General features: G+C 41.1%; 1 protein-coding gene across 22 annotated transcripts in view; it reads left to right on the top strand.

Annotated features, from left to right (window-relative positions):
• Window positions 1–17,286, top strand: part of dlg2 (discs, large homolog 2 (Drosophila)) — a 247,198-nt gene that overhangs the window by 136,382 nt on the left and 93,530 nt on the right. For 14 of the 22 annotated variants that reach the window (XR_006823055.1, XM_046039060.1, XM_046039061.1 and 11 more), the window contains 3 exons: window positions 6,314–6,397; window positions 7,682–7,846; window positions 10,050–10,109. Coding sequence is in view for 21 of the 22 variants with exons in the window: in XM_046039060.1 (XP_045895016.1) it covers window positions 6,314–6,397; window positions 7,682–7,846; window positions 10,050–10,109 (309 nt within the window). In the remaining variant the exon portion in view is untranslated. The remainder of the gene's footprint in view (window positions 1–6,313; window positions 6,398–7,681; window positions 7,847–10,049; window positions 10,110–17,286) is intronic. The other 8 variants (XM_046039078.1, XM_046039075.1, XM_046039082.1 and 5 more) reach the window with 4 other exon arrangements.

The following is a 17,286-nucleotide window of genomic DNA, read 5'->3' as shown; positions in this document are numbered from 1 at the left end:
ATCATTTTTAGACAGGATGTTCCTGATTTTCTCAATATTACGTAGGTGAAAAAAGGCGGTCCTTGAAATTTGCTTAATGTGAGACTTAAACGACATGTGCTGATCAAAGATAACTCCAAGATTCCTCACAGTGGTGCTGGAGGCCAAGGCGATGCCATCAAGGGAAACCACATCTTTAGATAATGCGTCACGGAGGGGCTTGGGCCCCAGAACAATAACTTTAGTTTTATCTGAGTTTAACATTAGAAAATTACAGGTCATCCAGGTTTTAACATCCTGAAGGCACATTTGAAGTTTAGCTAACTGATGAGTTTCATCTGGTTTGATCGATAGATATAACTGAGTATCATCTGCATAACAATGAAAGCTTATGGAATATTTCCTGATAATATTGCCTAAAGAAAGCATATATAAAGTGAAGAGGATTGGTCCGATGACAGATCCTTGAGGAACTCCATGACTAACTTTGGCATGCATGGAGGACTCATCGTTAACATGTACAAACTGAAATCGATCTGATAAATAGGACTTAAACCAGCTCAGAGTGTTTCCTTTAATGCCAATTAAATGTTCCGGTCTCTGCAATAGGATCTTATGGTCAATGGTATCAAATGCAGCACTAAGATCTAATAAAACCAGTACAGAGACAAGTCCTTTGTCTGATGCAATAAGGAGGTCGTTAGTAATTTTCACCAGTGCTGTCTCTGTGCTATGATGAGCTCTAAATCCTGACTGAAAATCCTCAAATAAACTATTGCTCTGTAGAAAGTCACACAGCTGTTTAGCAACTGCTTTCTCCAGAACCTTAGAGAGAAATGGAAGGGTAGATATAGGTCTATAGTTGGCTAAAACATCCGGATCAAGTTTGGGCTTTTTCAGAAGAGGTTTAATTACAGCTACTTTAAAGTACTGTGGTACATAGCCTGTTGATAGAGATAACAGAAGGGGAGAAGGCCTTTCCACGTCAGTCCACACTATCAGATACAGATTTCCAGCACACTGAAGACGCATTCCATGTCTCTTAAGCTGTCTGGCACCAGGTGGGACATCTGATCCACACTGATACTACGGAAGGAAAATAAAGAAAATGTAAAATATAAAGTTAACTATAAAAGATGCCTCAGTCAGGCACTTCAGAAACCAACGGGTGACGTCACGACGTCCATTGTTTTAGACAGTCTACGGTTATAATACATAACTACAAATAGATTGCACCAATCCCTGCATACCTGGCAACCAGTCTTAATTAGTGTAGAATTGGGCTTCAGAAGTACATGAATGTCTCAATATGGAACTGTGACTACTTATATGTAGAAATGTGTCTTTTAGATCTGTGATCTAATTACTAGTAGTAAGATATGTATTACAGCACCGCTTCCCGTGATGTGTTTATTATGTGTGTGTATGTGACAAGGTAGGCTCATGTGGATATCGTGTGTTTGTTTTGCTCAGGTCGTAGGTGGGGGGATGGGATACTGTGTATTATCATAACAGAGTTAAAGGAAGAATGGTGTACATATGTGTTCTCTGTCTCCAGTTAATTCTTAAATTTGCAAATACCGGTATGTACACTTATGATAATGAGCAAGTTTATTTATGAATATGGATATTGTAACAGAAAGCGACTGATAAATATTGCTTCATCTCTTTCCACTGGTATAGTTTCCACCATTAGACTCCTTTTTGGTACATTATGTCACTGAGGTAAACTCTTGCATTAAACATGTGTTCGGCTGATCTGAAGCTCATGTAGATTACCAAAATCCAGAGATTTGACAATGTCCTAATAAATAATTTTCATGTAGTGGTAACTGTGGGTGTGTATTCCCGCTGGGAGTTGTTGCTAGGTTACAGGTACAAAAAGTAAGTAGGAGAGGGGTCCTCTCATTATCTGACCACAGTGCTTTTCCAGGGAATACTGGTATTCATTAGAATACCACAGCCAATCACAATGCATGGACTGAGCTAACTCAGCTGACTATAATATATACCGTATGAGGTAGTATATTAGTATGGTGACGTTTTGGCTTTGTCACAACAGTATAATTTCAGCTATGGTGTGCTTGTAGTTTCTATATTTAGACCCTCTCCTCTCGTCCATTAATTTTGCTATGGTAATCCAAACAGCAGTAGTAGCTGCAGACACCTGCCTCCTTGCCCATCTGGCAACACCCCAGTGGAAACACGTGTGTTTGACTTAAACAGCCCAGAAGCAGACAGGCACTGCCTCTGGCCTCCTCATGTCCTCCTTTCTTCTCAATTTCCTGTATACTCCCTTTGTGCAGGCTCCTGTCCTCTTCAATACAGCACAGTCCAGGAAGGCCAAACCGTTGCTGTTGACATCTTCTCGTGTGACCTTGATGTTACTGTCCATGGAGTTGATGTGTTCTGTCAAGGCTTGCACTTCTTGGGTTTTAATTTTGACCCATGTGTCCTCCACGTACCTGTACCAGTGGCTTATTGTTTTCATGAAAATAAGAAGACAAAAGGTTTTTGACATATAACAATCCCCTCCCGCCCCTATCAGGTAAACATTTGAAATTGTGTAATACTTTGGTTAATGACTAAATGATCTGCAAAACTATCAACATTCCCATCAGCCTCAGCTGTAGTTTGTGTTTAGTGTGAATAAGTAAATGTTAGCATGCTAACATAGCACAGGTGTAATCAAGCATTATTTGCAGGGGTCATGTCTCCCCCCTAATATTGAAAAAATGCCAATCTGCCCCCCCAACGTACAGTAGAAAATATGTTATGTCTTCTGAACCCTGTCAATTGATCTGTCTCTTGGTATTTCCTATTCATTTTAATGTTTTTCTGTTTGTTAAAGAAAACATAAGTGTGTAAATCCCCCCCACAAAGCGTCAGCACGGCCCCAGTTTGGAGATGCAGAAAGCACTCCGGCACAAAAACTTAAAGTACGACTGTTGATGGGGGCACCGGATTGTTGTGCGCAGCAGAACACTATGTGCTACTATTGGTCAACAGGCTTCTGTTCTTTTAATTCATGCTGCACGTAGATGGTTTAGGACACCTGAAGACTGTAGAAGGGAAACCTGACTATTGTGTGTTCAGGTACATGTGTAGTTTTCAGTGGCCTCTACCTGTGAGGTTTCAGATTGCAACAACTACGTTTTCCAAGCGATGCTGAGTGCTTGTTCTCCGGTGACGCCGGCCTTGACGTTGGCTAGGTTGCCGCCAAGAGGGAAGCTAACGTTGAGCTAACAGGAAGCTAACGTTGAGCTAACAGGAAGCTAACGTTGAGCTAACAGGAAGCTAACGTGAAGCTCACATGCAGTCTGCCCCTGGATCAGCCGACCAGGGAGACCCTGTGTGTCCATGTTGCTCCACATTAGCTGTGGCTAATGACATCTAGCAATGGTATTGCTTACTGCTGGCCAACCCTCGTCGCTCAGAGTAGACGACTGGTAAGCTGTGGGTCGGAAAAAGCTGTGTGTTTAAATCTTGTTGCTCCTTTTGTGGGAGCTGTTGAACAAACGCTGTCTGTGCACATTCCCCACAAGGTTTGAGCCAGCATCATGGCATCATGTGTGTACTGAATACTTTATGCACGGCAGGCGACAGTGACGCTGAGGAGAAATTCTTGTTAACTTTCTTGTAAACTGCATGACCTAGTATTGCACTTCACAGAACAGCTGTTTTTGACATTATAACTGCTGTTTCTCTACATTGTGTGAGCCAGCTAACAAGCAACCTGGGCTTGCTGCAAAGCTGCACATCCTCTCTCCCCTTGCCCCCTTCCCTGTTATGGTCGGGTGGCTGGCCTGAGCCCACATGTACGCCAACACTGTCTTACCCCGCCTTCTTCCCTTGCCAGTTGAGTGGCACGGCGATGAGCCCACAAGTGTGGGTACGCTGCCTCGTGTGGACTCCCTGGCAACACTGTCTGCTCCTGCCTCCCTCCCCTCACCAGGGGAGCGGTACGGTGATGATGTGTGGCAGCCCCACACCGTGCACGCAGGGAGGCACTCCCTCCTGCATGGCGGCGCATGCTGGTGTCCATGACTCTTCCTCCCCCCGCCAGGAGCCAAGCTCTCCTGTTTGGTGGAGCACGGACGTTGATGCCTGGATCTGTCACTGTTCAACAAAACGATTATGGAGAGACCTTTTCGCATTTTGACAGTAAAACAGGTGCTGGAGTCTGTGTGTCAGGGAGACTGGCTCACCTCCATCGACCAGAAGGCCGTGTACTTTCACGTTCCCGTCATCCCTGAACACAGGATGTTCCTGCGGTTCTCTTTCCGGGGCACCCAGTACCAGTACAACCGACTGCCGTTCGGTTACTCCCTGGCCCCGCACACTTTCCCCAAGCGTGTCGAGATTGCTCTGGAGCCGCTGCGGCGGGTGGGCATCAGAGTCCTGTTTTATCTGGACGACCTGCTGCTGCTGGCGCTATCCCAGGATGAGGCGGAGATGACCCAGGATGATCTCTGGAGAGCATGGCTCTCTCATGATAGGGTGGATGCTCTGATGGAGCTACTCGGCCGTGTTGTTCCATAGGCGGCTGTGACGGCTCTCTTGATCATGAGGCTTCTGGGCCTCATGTCAGTGGCTCACGCGGTGGTCCCCCTGGGTCTCCTGCACATGAGGAGGGGCCTGGTCGCTGTTCTTCTGTCTGTGGGTTCAGATCTAGCCTACTGGCGTGACCCCCTATCTCTGTCGGTTGGGGTTCCCCTGGGCAGGGTCGCTTCCTATATCTTGGTCTTCACAGACGCCTCCTTGATGGGCTGGGGTAAGACCTGTTTCTCTCAGATGGTGGGCGGTCTGTGGCATGCCCGCATTCCTCTGCACATAAACTTGCTGGAGTTCCTCACGGTGTGGAAGGTGGTCCGAGACTTCGCCCCTATGCTGCCGAACCAGCAAGTGCTGGTCCACACCGAGAACAAGGTTGCAGCAGCCTACATAAACGCACAGATTCTGTGCTTGTCCAGGCGGCTGCTCCTGTGGGTGCACACTCATCTGTCCCTGGAGTGTTGAGCACACACATGATGCTGGCTCATTCGTTTGGCCTGATTGTATTTTCTTTATGGTCAGAACATGACAAACACCTGATGCTAAACAGTGCCTTGCTTAACAAATCTCAGGTAGAACATTCAAAACAACATATATGCATGAGTAAAATTAAGTAAAATCTTTTTTCAGTCCCTTTTTCTCAGCATAATAAATATCTTAATAGAAAGTGAAGTTCTAATTTGTTTGTCATTCAAATGAATTAAATCAAATATTTATTGAACATTTGTTATATTGTTATTGAGAAATGATATTGTGATGATCACAGAGACACAGACCGACTTATCATGTGTAATATCTCGTATCCTTCCATATGTTACCTGTATCCACCTAGCCTGTGTGGGGTCAAATTTAATTAATTTAATTTAATTTATCAATTTTGCTTATTTTGTGTTTAAAATGACATGGGACTCTTTTGTCACCTCACCTTTTTATTTCTCTTACATCATACAGGGTTAGTAATGCATGCACAAGAATACAGCTCAGGCACAATTGCAGAGTGCATTTATATTTTTAGTAGCCCTGGTAGCTGATATATCACTGGCCCAGAGCTGTCCTTCTAACAGTGGAACGCATCTCTTTACATTGCTGCCCTTAGGCGTGATCAAAAATAACTGTGACCACTGGGACTTCACAGTTGGTTTGCATCTAAGCGATGCAGCTTGCCACACTCTCTGCATGTGTAACCCCTTGTACACTAAATATGTTGTGTCTACTAATTTATTCTCATTCTCAGTGAGTACTAACTGACATTGAGAGGCATACTCTTTTTCTTTTTAGATTATTTGGTCATATGTTGCTTCGACACCAAGGGTCCATCTCCAAATTCACATTGCTGACACTTAATTTTAAGGTTATGTGTTTCTTAAAATATACAAAAATATTAGTGAATGCTAATTTAAAAATCATATTATGTGCTTTAAATGTTATTTGTTTATTTTCTTTCTTTTGACTAATATTGTGTCATGCTTTAGTTAACTCTTTATCATCAATATGTCTGTGTTTGCATGTGTTTCAGGTGTAACCCCTAACCACGCATGTCCTGCTCGTACTGACATCTGTTGTGTTAGTACAGAATATTAAAGACACATACAGTTACTGTATGTGCCAGTACCTATGAATGAGCTTCTCAGCCTCCTGTTGGTATTTTTGCTTTTATAAGGGTGTGCTTATTGTATGCTTGGAATCTTGGACGAGATTGATCATTTATGGACTTAAGTTCTCAGTCACACCTGTTCTGTTTGCTCTTGGTGGTCACATGTGGTCCTGTTGCTCTCTCCAGAACAGGCCACCAGCAGTACAGGGGTCACCCCTCAACGGCCAGCCCCCACCCTGCATGAACCCTGCCTTGATGAACGCTCCCTGGGTGAGAGAGGGGAGAAGTGGGGTCATTTTTTTCCCATCTCATCCAAATTGCATCCAGTATAATCCTTGCAATCAACTACAGTATTTACTGACATGACATGTGACAAGTTATGATTTATTTCTCAGTTTTCTCCACTAATGTGGTTAGAAGTTAAAAGGTGATTTCATCATGTTGATGCACTGTAAGGCTAATTCACCCCGTTGTGTGTTCATTGGGTCACAACAGCCAATGTTGATTCTCATCTGTGTTATCGCTTTACTTAAATTGTTCATTTTGACTTTATTCATGTCTCTGGATTTACATGTTACACAGGGATCTATTTTGTCTCATATACATCTGTTGTTGTTGCAAAAGATGGGTATTAGCAGGGATTTCAATGTGTATCTAAGAAAATGTTACCCGGAGAACCTATTCATGAAGATACACCATAAAGAATCCCACAAAAATAGAAACATTTGTACTGTTTGTACTTTATACAAAATGTATGTTTACCAACTTGAAAAACATTCCATTAAGCCCTGTCATAAAAATGTCTATCTTTGTAAAGATTCAAATTTAATAGTAAGGTTTTGTTGACACTGTGTCAGTGTTAATGTAACTCCGTGGTCATTTTGAGGCCACTGTTTGTGGTGGTGTTGTGTGGGATTGCATTACTTCTGAAGGTGGGGGAATGCTTGCTTCAAAGTTATTTGAGTAAGTTTTTGAAAACAATACCTAGTTTACATAGAGAACATAAGACAAAGATGGTAGAAATTACAGCTTGAAAATCATTGTCTTAAAAAGAACCTGGTTAGTATCTACAGAAGGTAAACATAATATATTCTATATCTGGGACACTGCCCACATATAATTCATATTCCATATGTATATTTATACATAACTAATGGCTTGCAACAAATACAATTTGAATTGAATTTAAAGCATATGACTGTACTGTGAATCTGGTGCTTCTCTGGGTGCCTGATAGTTTGGCATCATCTTTGATTCATTGGGTTTTTTTTAAGGAAACTTCCGTGTTTTATCAACATCATTCTTTTCATAAGTCAGAATATTTAAGCATTGTACAATAATTGCACCAAGAAAAGAAAACATTGATACAAGTACATACTGTAGATTATCATTATGGATTATTCTCCTGTCATTTCTGAGAACAGTAACATGAAGCCTGTTGTTACTTTTAGTGTTGTTGTTTATCAGCATTTGGATCTCATCACTTCTCTTTGTCCATGTCTTTCTTTCTCTCTCAATGTCCACCCTTTTCTCTTTCTTCCGTTCCGCTCTCAGCAGTACCACTACCAAGAAGACGACTCACCACCTCTTGACCAGGGATTCCCGCGGCTCACCAACGAGGTGCGCGCCCCTGAGCTTGTGCACGTGTCCGAGAAGAACCTGTCTGAGATCGAGAATGTGCACGGCTATGTGTCCCATTCCCACATCTCTCCTCTCAAGGTTAGCACTGCAGCCTCTCTCCTGTCATTCCAAGTATGGGCTTTGCACCTGCCATAGAAACCATGATGCTCCAATCTTAATCCCAGTTCAGCAGCAAGGATGACAACATGGTCTCTCCTCAGTCTCTCTCCCTCTGTTTGTCTCTTTAGCTTAAATATGATCACATACTTCTCAGTGGTTTTTAATAGTTAATTTTATATAAATTCATACTTCTTTTTGTGTTTTGTGTAGACAACATCTTGTAGTGTTGGACCAAGACTGCTGGTAATCAGGAGGATAGACAAAACACCCAGAAAAATTACATTAAACGCTTTTAAATTACTTCGTCTTTTGGGCACAAATGGTAGAGAGTAGACAGTAGTTTATGGTTGGATTCAGGCCACTTTTGAAATTATGTTTTTTGATGAAACAATATATGAATTATGCTTACTTTATGTTTCCTCCTTATTGTTTTTGTACATTTGCTGTTCCTTTTCTTTCTTTTGATGTGCTTTCCTGATCCACATACACACACTTTGGTGGCAATAATCTGGTTGTCAGATTGTATTCAAATTTTCATTAGAAGAGGAAATTATAAAATACAGTGTTCACATCCCTCCTTCTCTGTGCCTTTACCATACCTTGCACACATTTTCCTTCTGCATTGTCTTGAATCATTAAAGTTCCAGTGTGTGTCCTGATCTGGACTCCAGCCAGTAATATCTCAGTGCTTCTCTCTGCCCAAAAGCATACCTCCATGTAGAGTCCAAAGTTGTCATCATCATTCCAGCTGTGTTGAGAGGTCTAAGGTACATAGTACAAACTACTATATCATTACAGTTGTGTTAAAGATCAGATGGAGTTTGTTGTGAAGTGCTTGTGTTTTTACTCAGGTTTGAGCCAGTAGAGGGCAATGTTGGAAATGTAGAGAAGGTTGATTGTGTCTGCAGTTTATTTCATGCAGTGTTTGAAATCCTTGGAAACCCTTTCTTGTTTCAGTGAATGGAGAATAAATTGCCTGCATATTTGCTGTGCTTTGATTCACAAAACATTTCAGTAACAAGACTGTGATTTGTAGTTACTGTAGAAATGTATTATACCACTGATAAATGCAAGGTCTATGGATTTAGCCAGTGAAATTTTACATTATTTAATATGAAATATAGTGATTTAGAGTCAGTATGTTTAGGAATGCCATAAAGAACCTTGTCAGTGGAGAAATTAATATTTCTTGTGTAAATGATGATTGTTAGAATACATTTGATTGGACGCTTGTCCCTGACTGATTTAGACATTTGGACTGGCCTGCTACATAACAGTCGGAACTCAACACATTTCAATGTGATTTTACACAGTACTTACATGTAGTATTGCTGTTAGATGTTGATCGTAATGGTTTTATCTTTGAATATAAGATCAGATGATGTAATCCTCATTGTTTTCTTTTTGACATGTTGGAAATGTCACCATCTACTGTCGGGAGCTCTGAGTGCTTTAGCGCTGTTTGCACACTCTTCCTGTGTTGTGTCATAAAGCAATATCTGTTGGTGCCATGATGTAAATCCAGCACACTGTCTGTGACATCTGACCCACTGTCAAACGTTGTAAAATGTAGGTAATAACCTCGTGGGGGCATGCCAAATGTCTCACTGATGATCCTCATACTAACATTTAAATTTTAAAGAGGTTATATGGCTCTAACAACTTTTGGGTTCATTTTGTTGCACTGTGTTTTAAAGAAAGCTGTTTATAATTTAAGGCCTAGCAGTGAGAAAATGCTAAATGAGCAGGTGGGGCCAGATATGCTGTCCCTGCACCTTTATAGGTGTTGATTGTCACAGGAGTGATATTTTCAAGTATGACAGTTAGCTGTCATTCAGTCACTGTTGGTATGTGTTTACTGACAGTGAACACAAAACTGTCCTTATTTTTCATTAGTGCAGCAGTGATCATCATGGGCAGTCGGTCTGTGATGATTATACTGTTGTATTTCATTGACAGAAATAATGCAATAATGTAGAGTGATACACCCCCCCATCCTCATCCTCTCTTAACCCCTTATGAACATTTCCTCCTTCTCCTCCCTTCAACATGTGACAGGGTAATCATCTGACCATTTCTAATGCTTTTTTATCCTGATGCATTAGGCTCTCTCTCTCTCTCTCTCTCTCTCTCTCTCCAAGTATACTGGCTAGTGATCTTGTCTTTCGTTTCTTATCTGCAGCCTGCACTGGTTACCCGTTTTGATCTTGCATACCCCGGTGTGACCACAGCAAACTACATGGCAAGTTTTATTTTATTTCATTTTTTTAATTTTACCTCCCAAGTGTTTTTTTTGTATTACTGAAAACTCTTCCCAAAATTCTGGGTCCTTTAACCCAGAAGATTGATGTAGATGCATGGGCTTTCTTTTGGTATTGTCTTCTATCCATTGCCTGAAGAAGCAGTCTTTCCTTTTCTTATGGGTTGTGCCCTTTTCTTGTCATACCCACACTTTGTTAAATAACCCCATGTGTGTTTGTGACCCATTTGCTTGCCACCGAATTCCGTGTGCTTGTTGTGGTGTTACTGTGATCTGGTGTTAGTCAGTCTCTGATAATGATCATGTATTATATGTTGAAGAGTTACTGTATGCGGCTCATGTGTTTATCAAGGAATCTCAAGGTTGCTCCATAACTCTCAGCTTTTAGCACCCAAAATGAGGCCCATAAATTCTTTTATTAAGCACCACAGATTGAAATTGCACTAGCAGACTGACTTATCCTATCAAAAGCACAACTGTAATAACATAAAGACTTTTTGGTGTGTCCTCTCACACATAAAAGAGTTGCTTGATTTTCTCAGTTTCATATCATAATACTAATACTACTACTTTTGTTTTTTGTTTTTCGGAACTGCTGAATGAGCAATTCTAACATCACTTTGTGCCTTTTTGATGGAGATTAGTTATTACTCATGACATTCTATCAATTAAAAAAATCATAGAATAAGTGAAAGATAAATCAATAATAAATAATAAAATATAGCCACAAGCGGCAGTGTGCATGTTCAGACCTTTTTGCGCTCAACAGAAGGAACAGCCGAATCAGCCAAAAGTTAGGCCGCGAGCTGCAACGAACATTATCATTACACCGTATGCAACGTTTCAATAATTCCGCACTCAAACTTTGCACCATTTGTCCCCCCCCTTTATTGGATTTCGGATAACGAAACTCTGTGTGTATGTTCAGGAGAAGGGGTGCAGGGTGTCTTGAGTTATGAGCAAATACATACAGTATCTCTCAAAAGTGATTCTATCTTTCCATGTGACAACACTGAAGAAATGACACTTTGCTACAACGTAAAGTAGTGAGTGTACAGCTTGGATAAATTTGCGGTCCCCTCAAAATAACACATCACACAGCCATTAATGTCTAAACCGCTGGCAACAAAAGTGAGGACACCCCTAAGTGAAAATGTCCAAATTGGGCGCAATCTCATAACAGCAGCTGTCACGTAACTTAGATGCCCTTTTGATGAATGAGGAGAGGAAGCTAGCAGGCGTGTGTTGCCTTGCTTGCACAGTGTGCGATTGAAAATTAGTAGTTACGCGTTGACATTAATTCTTGAGTGACGTTTTAGTCGCAGCGGTCATTATTCAGCAGTGGCCATGCGCCGAAAATAGGGGAACCATGTCTATGTAATGTGCACGTCAACATTACCTTATCAATTTAGGGCGGGCCCTGAAAAGCCAATAAACACAGCTTCGGTTCTCCTTATCAGCTTAGTAACATGGACTGGAGCAAGAGTTTCAGAGTGGTGAGTTATTAATCTGTAACAAAAGTATTTTTCATCCATAAAGTTTTAACTGAGCTCTGTCTCTACATCACAGAAACAACTTCCTGTCCACTGACTGCCTGGAGGGTAGCTAGTGTTTGTTGATCCTTAATGTGAGTATGGGAAAGGCAGAGTGAGAGAGACGAGTGTGAGGGAGTGTTGAACAGGACTAGGACCACAAATTCTATGCTCACCCTGTTTGTTTTCTCTCAGCTGTGGGACTTTTGAATGAAAAATTGCTTTAATACAGCCGGTGTAATTGTAAAGGCACCAGGGAGGCAAGAATTATGGTTTGTCTATGATCAGAGGAAGTGTAACCCCTCCTTTGCTGGCCAAATTAAGCACCTCAAATTGGAGAGTGTGACTCAGGGAAGAAGTTATTGATTCTAACTGCTGCAATGTTTATCGATCGTCAGCCTTTTTCAGTGGTAATATCAGCTTGTAAAAACACATGCATTTTTTGGCAGCAATTACTTCTCTGTCAATCAGGCTGGGTGAAGTTTATAAGTAAATAAATAGCAGTATAATGAAGGCTGCAGCAGCAGTCACTGCTTTATGGGGTAGCAGAGGTTGGATCAACAGTGCACTTTCTTAGTACAAACTTTCATCCCATGGGGAAACAATCGCTTTCTCTCATCCACTCCCTGTTGTCATTATTCCTTCTCCGTCTTCTTATCCACACAGTGGGAGGGCCTGATTGCCTTGTGAAAACTCTCAGATTACACCGCTGGTTAGTGGGGATGATGATAACAACAGTGCCACCAACAGCGACACAATGAGGATAGGAGAATCATTTTCAGTGAAACACTACATAAATGCATTTCATGATGGCATTTTGTGGAAAGTTGGAAAAGCATTTCATTTGAGAATCACGTTGTTTTCTGTCTTTTTCTATGCTACATGGCAAGTTTATTTTATGGAAACTTTCAATCCCAAAGAGAATTCAAAGTTCTTAATGCCACATTATACTACAGTCAGTGTTAGGAATTCATTATAAGCTAATATAAATTTAGCATGGTCTCAATTATAAAACTGTACGTAGAAAAGACTCCTAAAGGTTGCGTACATACGAAACACAGGAAGTGGATACGCACAAAAATATTCTGATTTATAAAACTGTGCACACGCACATCCCACGCCGATTTGCCTTTATAAATCACAATCAACTTGAAATGTGGATTATGTGAGCAAGCTCCTTGTCCAGCCCTTTAAATGCCCATAGTTGCCTATAAATGGTCAGTCAAATGCATTTTACTTGTGTTTAAACTAGGGCTTGGCACGTTAACGCGTAATTATCGCATTAATGCATTAATTAATTAATGCCAACAATTATTTTATTATTATTATTATTATTATTTTGAAAGTCCGTTGCTCACTGGCTCTGAATACACATACAGTCAAACCATGGGTCACGGAGGGGTGGGATGTTGATCAGCCTGCAAATCACCCACCCTAACAAGCAGCGAGGGAGGCTTTGACAGACTACGTTGGATGCAGCGTGTGGAGAAGTAGATAAACAAAAGCAAGACAAGCGAATAAATGCCATAGCCAAATGCCAAGTGGATAGCTACACACTGCATGCTTATTAGTATTGGGGAAGATGTCGGTCTTAGGAACATTCTTAAAATCACAACGTAGGCCTAGTTGCTTTGCCCACGGGGTTGTTAGACACGGTAGCTCCGCTTTAATCTTGAAAAGCTGCAGAGCTGCAGTCTCTTTTTATTCAACTTAAAGTTCCAGCTAAACTGAGGCGCTCTCTCTCTCGCCTGTCATTCACCGGTCTTGTGCAGAGTTTTGCGTGCACGCTGTGCTGCCGACAGCTGCATTAACAACTCGGCACAACACCGGTGAAGCTGGGTCTCAGTCTCTTCAGCAAGCGTTCCTCCACTGCCACTACATACACATGCGCACTGACGCCCCAGGGTTAGAGTTACAATTTTGGATTTATTCACGCACTTCAAAAACATTTATTGAAAGTTTTATTCTTTTTATATGTTTATTTACAGCATTAAACGTTGAAATGTGTATTATAATAGGCTGTATATTCACTTATTGGGAGAAAACTGGTAGTTCTATGTAAAATCAGACTTTGAGCCCCCAAATCGCCAAAATGGCATGATCCTTGTTTCGATGCGAAGCTTCGACTGTGAGATTGACAGTCGAATCAGGCTCCGCCCACTGAAGCATCAAATCTTCGACTATTCGGGGTCAGCCCTACTATTTAGTGAACAGTCATAGATTCTGGAAACTCACAAACAGTGAGGATCAGTTTCTCTTCCAGTGATTTGTACAAAATCATTGGAAAAAGTTCGAGACAATTCAACTTTGTCAGCAGGCGAGCATGTGTGTGAGGCGAGCACAACCTCGACCACTTCACCTCTCTCTAACAGAGACACTTGCTGAACATAGACTGTTTTGCTGCTCCCTGATAAAAGAAAAATGTTCCTGCTGATACCTGTTCAGAAAAAAACAAACAAGAAAAGTGGATTGTTTTAACAAGCTAGATAAAATGAAATGCTCTGGCAGTGACAAATAGCTTTGGTTTTATGCTATTTGATTACATTAATGTTTAAGTAACAAGAAATATTTTATTGCTGCTGTGTAAAGCAGCAACAGTAAAGCAGATAACAATATATGAAACTATGCACTCGTATTTGCTCGACTGACGCATTGAAAACGGCATCAATTTAAATGTAATTTGTCCTCCTGTTCACCTTATTTATGAGAATAAATTTCAAAATGCATGCAAGTATTAATTAATATGATTCCCAATTAAACTGTACAACATATTTGAGGAGTTCTTTTTCAGAAACAGATACAGTATCTCTGTTTGTGTTTTTTTCTTTTGTGTGCGCTGCAAATGATCTTATATGATGTTTTTTATTGTGCACTTCGGGGTAAATCAATTAAAGGGGTGTTTGTTTATTCAGAAAGCCTTTCATCTGTTTGGCAAATGTGCTCTATTTTGATTTTACATAGAACTACCACACTGACACACACATGATTCGATAATCAGTCGATTGTAGGCAAGACTTTACAATTGATTCCAAGTCGTGGACACCCCTAAAGATCTGTGCATTTATCATTCTCTACTACAAATGTCCAGTTTAAATGGATACTACTACTATCTACTACTACTACTATCTAGCTCATCTCGACATGCTATTTTTGGAGGGTTAGGGTTAGGGTTAGGGGTTAACCCTAACCCTAACCCTTCTACACACAAAACAGTTTTTGCACATTTGCGGATCATTTCCTGCAGGTCACGTTACATTTGTGACTTCCTTTTTACGCATGTGTGGGATTTTGTCAACTCTGTCCCACAGAGATCTGTAAACAGATCTGTAAATGTGAGAGCAGTTTATTAGCTACACCAGCAGGTGGCGGTAGCGACATCGCCTCTCATGAGTTGTAAGAATATCCATTGCAGTACCCAGGTGTCATCTGTAGGAGACAACAACTTCTGCTTCTGAGACACAACTGGGCTGCGTTTGAAAAGTCTTTTTTGCTGAGGAAGGTTCTAACTGAGTGAAGTGAACCAGAAGTATTTCAGCAGCAGCCATGATAAGAGCTGTTCTCTAAAAGCTAAGGAAAGGTGCCTCAATGCTTCCTTTCATATCTCCTTTAGCAGGTACACTTGACCATCCTTTCGAAAGGAAAGGAGAGAATGCCGTCCCACAATTCCTTGCGGCAGCAACATTTAAAGTGGCACACGTTCTCAAACTCGAACGATAAAATCCATCAACCACATTTAGCAAGATCCCTGCAATACAGACGCACATTATGATACTTTAATAAGATTCACAATTACCTTCTTTCTTTTGGTTTGTTTTCTTTTGGCTTTTTTGTAATCTAATACTGTTTCAACACCGTTTTATGTTTCAGGTTGTTGAAATAAGCCATAAAGTGTTTTCTACAATAAAAAAAATAAATCACCAACCATGACGGATAAAGGAGGTCGATCACCATGTAAATTACCATTGGCTATTAAGCCTTTTCTCTATTATGCCATGATTTGCTAATATGCATATATCTTAAACTGTCAACAATAACAGAGACCCATGCAAACTGTTACTAGTCTTGTAACGTGATCGAAGTGAGGATAATGTTGCAGCGTGTAGCCTCACGTTATGTACTGCAGCCTTCAGCAAATTAATTTTACTTCAGTCACAGATGCTGACACCCTCGCCTTAATAAAGGCAAAGATCTAGTTGGATGACCTAGGCGTTTCCCACACACTGATTTATTTGTGGCGGCCTGCCACATTATCAATGCTGATTTTCGATTGATTTTGTTACTATTTAAAATGGGTAAAATCGTATCTGATCACAGAGCTCCGCGCAGCGCATATATTCTCTCTCTCTCTCTCTCTCTCTCTCTCTCTCTCTCTCTCTGCACAGTTACACTGTCATTCTGTGGGAAACACTGTGTTTACAGACAATAATTGGGATTCATGTTGATGAATGTGGGCAGGAGGGTGAGTATTTGGTGACTGGTAGGCTACCTTATCTGCCTTTTTGCTATCTTGGTTATTAAGTAATATATTCCACTGTGTTTTTCCACCTTTAGATGGTCTTTTCGACCGCAGCCCTGGACTCTTCTATATCTAAACTTTTCTGTACAAGTGTATATAGCTTACTATTGGATACTTTATCAACCTAAATGACACAACTAACACAAATTAGACCAGAGATCTCCATTTGATAAGATTTTGTCCCAGACACAATTATCAGATAGGATTTTTGCTTTTAGATGTTTTATTACAGAAAGTGTATGAAACCCAAGAACCAAATAGTCATACGTTCTGTCATTGTTACTTATGGATGGAATTATGGTGAAAACTATTTATTCTTTTAATTTTAAACTATTTATTACCCTTAAGGACCCCTGGTGGTCCAACAAATGGCTATTCATTTATTAGCTGCAATAGGGCTAGTCTGATAAAGTGAACATTGCCCCTCATGTTGTCTAAGAGGTCCCCCAGTAATGTCAGTTTTGGGTTGGTTGGGAACGGCACCCCAATATACACTCACCTAAAGGATTATTAGGAACACCTGTTCAGTTTCTCATTAATGCAATTATCTAATCAACCAATCACATGGCAGTTGCTTCAATGCATTTAGGGGTGTGGTCCTGGTCAAGACAATCTCCTGAACTCCAAACTGAATGTCAGAATGGGAAATAAAAGGTGATTTAAGCAATTTTGAACGTGGCATGGTTGTTGGTGCCAGACGGGACAGTCTGAGTATTTCACAATCTGCTCAGTTACTGGGATTTTCACGCACAACCATTTCTAGGGTTTACAAAGAGTGGTGTGAAAAGGGAAAAACATCCAGTATGCTGCAGTCCTGTGGGCGAAAATGCCTTGTTGATGCCAGAGGTCAGAGGAGAATGGGCCGACTGATTCAAGCTGATAGAAGAGCAACTTTGACTGAAATAACCACTCGTTACAACCGAGGTATGCAGCAAAGCATTTGTGAAGCCACAACACGCACAACCTTGAGGCGGATGGGCTACAACAGCAGAAGACCCCACCGGGTACCACTCATCTCCACTACAAATAGGAAAAAGAGGCTACAGTTTGCAAGAGCTCACCAAAATTGGACAGTTGAAGACTGGAAAAATGTTGCCTGGTCTGATGAGTC

The sequence above is a fragment of the Micropterus dolomieu genome, linkage group LG23, assembly GCF_021292245.1.
Source record: "Micropterus dolomieu isolate WLL.071019.BEF.003 ecotype Adirondacks linkage group LG23, ASM2129224v1, whole genome shotgun sequence".
NCBI lineage: Eukaryota > Metazoa > Chordata > Actinopteri > Centrarchiformes > Centrarchidae > Micropterus > Micropterus dolomieu.
This window is presented reverse-complemented; position numbering and strand designations above follow the sequence as displayed.